Genomic DNA, 8,318 nt, shown 5'->3' with positions numbered 1-8,318 from the left:
GTGCTACCTTTATATAACATTGGTGAAAAAGAAAATAATAGTAAATTTCTTGTTCATAATTTTAATGCATTACAATAATAATATTTAAGAATGAGAATAAGATTTTTTTTTTTTTTTTCTATTTAATTGTTAAGCGTCTCTTCTTCTCCAATAACATTGTATAAATTAGTGATATTGTTTAAATTGACATCTTTCAAGAAAAAAAGAAAAAAGAAAAAAGAAAAAGAAGATAAATTATCGCAAGGTGGGTTACATACCTAGAAAGTAATCAACCCCTACTTATATCTTTTTGGTTGAAGCCGTCAGTTTTTGTTTCAGGTCATAGGTTCTCACCTTGCTGAGCAAAAGATGGGAGGTGAAGGAAGGAGTTCGAGGAAGGACAAGAAGAAGCCAAAATCTGGGGGCTTTGAGTCACTAGGTCTGAGTCCGAATGTGTTCAAGGGAATCAAGCGCAAAGGGTACAAAGTGCCCACTCCAATTCAGAGGAAGACCATGCCTCTCATCCTTTCTGGCTCTGACATTGTGGCCATGGCTCGTACCGGCTCTGGCAAAACGGCTGCGTTTCTTGTCCCAATGATACACCGCCTCAACCAGCATCTTCCTCAGGGTGGAGTTAGAGCCCTCATTTTGTCCCCTACTAGGGACTTGGCCCTTCAGACTCTCAAATTCACCAAGGAGCTTGGTCACTTCACAGGTTTTGTTTTTTGTTTCAAGTTTGCTTCTTCTTTATTTTTTTATTTTTGGGGAACCAACCTTGCTTTGATTCTTATTATTATTATTATTTTCAGACCTTCGTGTGAGTTTGTTAGTTGGCGGAGATAGTATGGAAAGTCAGTTTGAGGAGCTGGCTCAGAGTCCTGACATTATAATAGCCACTCCTGGTAGGCTTATGCACCATTTGTCTGAGGTTGATGACATGTCCTTGCGTAGCGTTGAGTATGTTGTTTTTGACGAGGCTGATTGTTTGTTCGGCATGGGTTTTGCTGAGCAGTTGCATAAAATTCTTGCTCAGCTTGGTGAGAACCGTCAGACACTGCTCTTCAGTGCTACGTTACCCAGCGCCCTTGCAGAGTTTGCTAAGGCCGGTTTGCGAGACCCTCAGCTTATCCGGCTTGATTTGGAAACTAAAATTAGCCCAGACTTGAAGCTTGCCTTTTTCACTTTGAGGCAGGAAGAGAAGTGTGCGGCATTGCTTTATTTGATTAGGGAGCATATTGGTTCTGATGAGCAGACATTAATTTTTGTATCCACAAAACATCATGTGGAGTTTCTTAATGTATTGTTTCGAGAAGAGGGTATTGAGCCATCTGTATGTTATGGCGACATGGATCAAGATGCACGCAAAATCCATGTATCAAGGTTTAGGGCTAGAAAGACCATGTTGTTGATTGTTACAGACGTGGCAGCTAGGGGCATTGACATTCCATTACTTGATAATGTTATCAATTGGGACTTTCCTCCAAAGCCTAAAATATTTGTTCATCGAGTTGGAAGGGTTGCAAGGGCTGGTCGTACTGGTACTGCTTATTCTTTCTTGACTTCAGAGGATTTGGCTTACCTTTTGGATCTTCATTTGTTTCTCTCAAAACCTATCAAAGCTGCTCCCACTGAAGAAGAGGTCTTGCAGGATATGGATGGAGTAATGTCAAAGACTGACCAGGCAATGGCAAATGGGGAAACCATTTATGGTCGTTTCCCCCAAAAAGTCATTGACCTTGTTTCAGACAGAGTTAGGGAAGTTATCGATACTTCTGCAGAACTGGAATCATTGCTGAAAACCTGTACAAATGCATTTCGGTTATACTCAAAAACAAAACCCTTACCCTCAAAGGAGTCCATTAGAAGAGTAAAGGATTTGCCCCGTGAAGGGCTGCATCCAATTTTCCAGAATGTGTTGGAAAGGGGGGAGTTAATGGCACTTGCATTTTCGGAGCATTTGAAGAATTTTAGGTGAGTGCCAGATTATATTTATATACTGGAGTCCTTTCTACTAAACTTTTTTTAGTTGATTGTGTAGTTGCTTAGCTTTAATCATTCAATATCAGGCCAAAGCAGACCATTTTGGAAGCTGAAGGGGAAGCAGCTAAATCCAAGCATGTACAGGTAGGTTTCTACTTTCAGTATACTATCCATATTTTCCTCGATTAAGAATTTTGGTCTAATACAATAATTTACTGTTTGATTTTATATTTAGAATACAATGTTCTAGTTCCCCCCTTCCAGTGATTAAAATCCTTGCTTCTCTTATGCATCTCAACATTTTCCATTTTAATATATTTGCATACGTTAAAGTCGGATAATCATGGTGGATGATATGGTTCTTTTTGTTTGTTATTAATTCTATATTTGCTTCACTGGCTTGACACATTTTGGATTCCTTTTGAAATATTAGTTAGTGGGAAAATTATATATAAATCCCTCATTGTATTGTTTCTCCTTTCACTTAAGCTCAAGCCTTGGTTTATCTTTCCTTCTTTTCTTTTATTTCTTTATCTCTCTATTTATTTAGCCCTGTGGAGTATAGGGAGTGATGTAAGTTGTTATAGTGATAATTGACAGTTTAACTTCTATATCATATCGTATTTAGTTTGATTGCCTACTCTTCTTCACTAGGTGTAAAATTATAAGTTGGCAAAAATGTACTTAGATCTGATCCCTTACCCAGCCTTCCCTTCCTTTACCCTCTTTCCTCTGTTCTCTCTATTTCAGGCATGAGTTGTCCCCTGCTCCAAATTTTTTAAAATGAAACGTATTGTGATTGATAAGAGGATAGCATTTATGTGCAATGGATTGTTTGTAAATGACTTGCATCATTGATTATTGGAGGTCATATTCCACTTGTATGACATGCGTTGGACATAGATGCTTGTTTGATACCTCCACAACCAGATGCATGCTTGAATGTTTGTGATAGTTTGACAATTCTCAGACATGTATTGATGGCTTTTCTCAACAACAAATATGCACAATGCAAGGCTCTCCTTGGACATTTCCTTTAAGCATTTATTGAAGTCTGAAGATAACTTTTCTCATTCGGATATGAAAATTATAATTGCTTTGTTTGTAGCATATACATCCTATTATGTGTTAAACATTAGTTGTGATGATGTCATTACTTCAACATTTATCTTTTACGTCAATTTCCTATCTTGTTTTTATGGTTTGAATTTTGGTGTGTTGTATTCATGATTATGACATGTCATGTCATGTATATTGAAGTCCTTGTTCATATTTTATTCATGTTCCATGATATATTATGTTGGAGTTTACACAGCCTTCTACCTGAAAACCCTCTTGAAATATCTGTTATGATGTGCATGTCTACATTGCTATCTTTCTGCTTTACCTTTACATTGAAAATGATGCTTAATAATTGCAGGGCCCTTCTGGCCAATGGGTTGATGTGATGAAAAGGAAAAGAGCTATTCATGAAAATATTATAAACTTGGTTCATGAGCAGCATTCTAAGAGTAACATCGAAAAGGTATGTGCCTATTGGTGTAATTTGGATTTGGACAATTGACATCCTTTTTTTAATAACCTTCTTTAATCTGTTGACTGATTGGAATCAGTGTAGTTAGTTTTATTTTTGCATTTTCTTTTCCATATATTCATTCTTGAGGATATATTTGTTTGCTCCTTGCAGGAGGAAATTCAATCAGAAATCACTCCTTCCATGGAAAAAAGGAGAAAAGGTTTTGTTCCTTTTATATGGTCATTAGACTTTCTTCAAGTATGATTGTTTTATTTTTTGGTTTGTAAAATGGGTTATGCTTCTCATGGTTACTTTTTTTAACTTGTTTTTAATTGTCTCTTATGCTAGTGTTTTATGTTGTTTGTTCTCGGTTGAGTTCCTATTTCAACCCAGGTTGTAAAAATGTGGTTAAGGTGATTTCTATGAACAGCAACTTCAAGAACTTGTCATAGGCTTTAATAAAGGTGTAACATTAAGTGTATAGGTGTCATTGTGTAGTTGTTGTATAAGCGGAATTACAGTTTAAATATCAGGGTTGGTACACTTGTGAGCCATTTGTTAATATATTGTTGAAAAGCTCATAAGTGCTTGCCCAGGCTCTGATATGAGGTACTCCAGAGGCTCCTTGCATTTTGTAAGTCCGTGGTGGCTTCAGTGGGGTTCTCTTATTGACTTGGCACATTCTTATGGGTGCTTTCTTTTTTAAGCTGGTAGCATAACATAATGCAAGAAACATTGAACAACATAAAGCATTATTACATGTCATTACAATTTAAGGAAGATTAGATGTGTGGTCTGAAGAAGAAAAGGGAGATTTTAATATACCCGAATCAGGTGTCAGGGTCCAGGGGGTACTTTTTTTATAAGTCAAGGTGCTTTTGTTGCAGCCTTGCAGGTAGAGTGGATAGATTTTGGAGCTGCTATGATGCAGAATGAGGTTGTTGATGACGTGAGGAAAAGAAGACAAAATGTAGTGCTCAAAGTTTGGTAAGATTTTAAAGTAGATAGGTTTTGACTCTTGGTGGAGAAGATAGATTTCAGGTTGTATATGGGTGGAGATGATTTTTTGTGATCGTTAACAGTGAGGCTGAAGCTTGGTTTTTCAGTAAACAAAATGAAAGAGAGAGAGAAATTGAAAGTGAGAGAGAGAGAGAGGAGGAACGAAGTATGAAGTAGATTGATTATGAAAAGATTACACTATTCTGAATCTCAGAATAGGCAATATATAGTACATCTGAGCTGAGTAACAAACCTTCACCAGACTAACCAAAATCTAACTAATCCTCTAACTGACTCAACGAATGAACACCTGTCAAAACAGAAAGCTAATAGAACAGAAAGAGGAGCGCACCTAGATTACTCTAGGTGCTGCAGTACTGAGTACAGATACAAACTACATTTACTAACTGTACATGTTATTATGCAGTCAGAGAGGCGAAAGTCTGGTATATCCATTGCGTGTGTGTCTTTGTGTTTTTCCCTCTGTATACTTTGTTGGTGGATGTACATGATGTATTTGGTCGTTTAGTCGTGAGATAAGTCGTGAGAGGTTTCATAAAAGGAATAAAAGTGGGTTGGGATGTGATTTTGGTCTGCAGTTTGCTGATGAGACCATGACCATCCGTCCATGATATGATAAGAAAGTTTTTCGCATGGTTTTTAAAACCAGATCTTTTATGGGGCAGTCTTTGTTTTTCTTGGCATGAATGTTAGTGCTCATTATAAAGCAATTGTCTTTCTAACGCCTTGTACTTTAAGGCACTAAATAACCTAGTGCGTCAACCTTATAACCTTTATTTCATGGATAAGATTGGGTCATTGTAAGAATTTGCAGGTTAAAATTTATAGAAAATTTCAAGGTTTTCTTTTACTTTCGGAATACTTTTGAGGATTTTGAGTGAAAGAAGCCTAGAAGAGGAAGGCAAATTAACAATTAATTTCTGATTATGTTTCCTTTGGTTTCAGCAGCATGTGGTTCTAAGAGAAAGCCACAAAGTTTTAAGGATGAGGATTACTATATAAGTTCAATACCTAAAAATCAAGTAAGTCATTATTTGTATTACTATTTTTTATATTTATCTGGATTACGGTGGTGCATCATATGGACATATACTATGTTATCGTACTGTGTGGTGGTTGTGCTTTTGAAACTGGCTCCCATATAACATGTATCTTGATATAATTCTCAGCACATGGAAGCAGGCCTTGCAGTGAAAGCTAATGAAGACTTTGCTTCAAATAGGTAAATACTTACTTGATTAATTTCTAATCAGCACTTGCTATTTCTATACTCTTAATTAGTGCAGAAGCAAAATGCTGGAACACTCTAACTTTTTCTCTTTGGTGTTTAATGTGTTTGCTTGTATTTTATATTGTTACATTCAACGTGGATGATTCTGTTTCACTTGCACCCTCCCACTCTTTCATTCTATTTTGTTAGCTTTTGTCTGTTTGGTTTTGGTCCTGATGAGTAATGATATGTAATATTTTAGGTTGGAAGCAGCTGTCCTGGATCTAGTTGCAGATGATGGCTCTGGCATTCAGAAACAAAGATCCATGTATCACTGGGATAAGGTGATTCTAAACAGTTACGGTTGAATTGTCAAAGAAAGAAAGAAAAAAGTTATTTTAGAAATTTTATGCAAAACTTGCCATTTATCTCATATATAAACCCTTTGGTGTCAGAGGAGTAAAAAGTACATCAAGTTGAACAATGGTGACCGTGTTGCAGCAAATGGAAAGGTACAATATTTATAAGGCTCCATCTTTTATGTCGGTGCTTATATGCGAGATGAGATTCTTTTATTTACCTACCAGTTGGATTTAGGACATAACATTTATATTTTTCTATTTGCACAGATAAAGACAGAGAGTGGTGCAAGAACGAAGGCCACCAAGACTGGTATATATAAGAAGTGGAAAGAACGCTCGCACAGTAAGATATCTCTTAAGGGGACAAATAATGCTGGTGATGCTCAGGAATCAAGTTTGACAGGCAATATACTTAATTTGCTTCTCCTTTTGGTTTTTTATATTTGACGAATACTGTTTTTATTATCCAAGAAAAAATATCATACGAGACTGCATGGATTCTCTTATCTTGTTTCCCCGGTCAGAATTATTGTGGCATTTACATGTAAAATGTTCTTATATGTGTTTTGGCTTCTTTTAGAATATGATAAAAGTTTACTAGATTCAACGAATTATTTAAATCCAATAAACTTGTAGAAGATCCAATGCTTTTAATATTTTATTACATTAGATAGTTTTCTTAGTTTTTCTATCAAGATATGGGTCATACTTATAAGCATCTAAATTGGTCTCGTTACAAAGTAGTTGTGAGCAGCTGACTATAGGAATAAATGAATTTACCTTTCTGCGAAAAGCATTCAAGAAAAGAAACTAAATCATAGGAATGGTTGTATTATAGTGCAGTCCCAGCTGCTTTAAGCAACTATTCCTAAATAGCATTTGGAATTTGGATACCTTGTTGGTGTAAATGCTGCATGATCTCTTGACTGCAATCTTCATTGATCTACTATCATTGGTTGCAGTTCCTTATCAGATCCATTTCAACAAAATCCTAAGGCTAAATAATTTTAAAAATTTTACATTTTCTAAGTCATATTTGTAGTTTCTCCGCTTTCCGGTAAATAGTTTTGCATGTTGTAACTGCTGGTTGGTAATGTCAAAGATTGATGTATGGTTGTAAGATTTTTTCTTTTAGTAGTAAAGCTGAACGATGAAATTTTCTGAGTTCATGTTATGCAGGATCATACCGAGGAGGTCGTAGGAATTTTAAAGGCAGCAAGAAGCAGCAGTCAATGCCCAATGCTCATGTGCGTTCAGAAATCAAAGATATGGATCAAATTCGAAAGGAGAGGCAGCAAAAAGCCAACAGAATTTCTTATATGAAGAGCAAGTCTCCAAAGGGTAAAAAATTTGGCAAAAATGGGAAAAAAAGAAAAGGCCCCAGAAATTAATTATTCAACGAAAGGAAAAAAGTTTTGCCATCAAATTTCTTGTGGCGTCTTAAAAAGGAAATGGGGGTACAAGGGATAGTAAGTCACCCAAGTGATGGGAAAAGGGAAACTTGTTTATTTATTTGTTTATTTTCTTGGTTGGCTAACGAATTTTGATTGTTCAAAGTAATGTTCCTTACACAACTGCCCCTTGGTAATTTTAATCTTCATCATTTTCTTTTCTCTTTGAAATTCCCGTTTTCTTATTTTAGGTGGTGAAGGAGGGTTTTTTTGGTGTATTTCTACTGCTAAGTTTAGTTTGGTGATTGTCAACTTAGGCGGTGATTTAAATGTTTGTGATGAATAAAATTTGATACCTTACCTGCTGGAAGTTGATATTAAGCTCTTGCAAATTTACATTGATGATTATTTCAAAGGAAGCGGCCACCAGTTGTTGCTTATTTTCAAATAACTTTAGTTTCCGTTGGTAATTTATGTTACAGTCGAAATATATTTGGTATTAATTTATTTAAAGATTATTACTGCAAATGATATATGGTATAAATTATAACCATAATGAAATTAAGGGTTGAACTTAAAACCATAAGAAAACAATAAAATGATAATTATTATAATCCCAATAGTAAAATTGATGTTTTCTCTAAATGTTAACATATGTGCATAAGTATGATTAATTAAAATCTCAAGCCCAACAAGCTACGCTATGTGGATTTGAGCGAAAAACGACGGTATTGATGCGGTTGAAAAATAATTTTTTGGGATAATGCACTTTTAAAAGTAATCTTGTACAAAATATATATGGGATTCCTTTGGGATAGTGCATTTTGCCATTTTTGAAAAAAAAAGTGAAATGTGGCGAG

At 35.6% G+C, this 8,318-nt stretch overlaps 1 protein-coding gene across 2 annotated transcripts; it reads left to right on the top strand.

The window, feature by feature from the left end:
- The first annotated feature begins 307 nt into the window (after positions 1-307).
- Positions 308-7,837, top strand: LOC133311378 (putative DEAD-box ATP-dependent RNA helicase 29). 2 transcript variants are annotated; one of them, XM_061512431.1, is made up of 11 exons: positions 308-694; positions 789-1,950; positions 2,046-2,103; positions 3,380-3,484; positions 3,650-3,695; positions 5,441-5,517; positions 5,665-5,717; positions 5,968-6,049; positions 6,161-6,217; positions 6,335-6,461; positions 7,247-7,837. In XM_061512431.1, exons 1-11 carry the CDS (start codon positions 349-351, stop codon positions 7,456-7,458), a joined length of 2,325 nt encoding a protein of 774 aa, XP_061368415.1. In that variant the 5' UTR covers positions 308-348; the 3' UTR covers positions 7,459-7,837. The 2 variants fall into 2 exon arrangements, with proteins under 2 accessions (XP_061368415.1, XP_061368407.1); XM_061512423.1 differs by having other exon boundaries at positions 3,647-3,695; positions 6,335-6,470.
- Positions 7,838-8,318: the final 481 nt, after the last annotated feature.

This window comes from Gastrolobium bilobum, unplaced genomic scaffold, assembly GCF_033153095.1.
Source record: "Gastrolobium bilobum isolate Gb01-03AN ecotype WA unplaced genomic scaffold, APGP_CSIRO_Gbil_v1 utg54577, whole genome shotgun sequence".
NCBI lineage: Eukaryota > Viridiplantae > Streptophyta > Magnoliopsida > Fabales > Fabaceae > Gastrolobium > Gastrolobium bilobum.
This window is presented reverse-complemented; position numbering and strand designations above follow the sequence as displayed.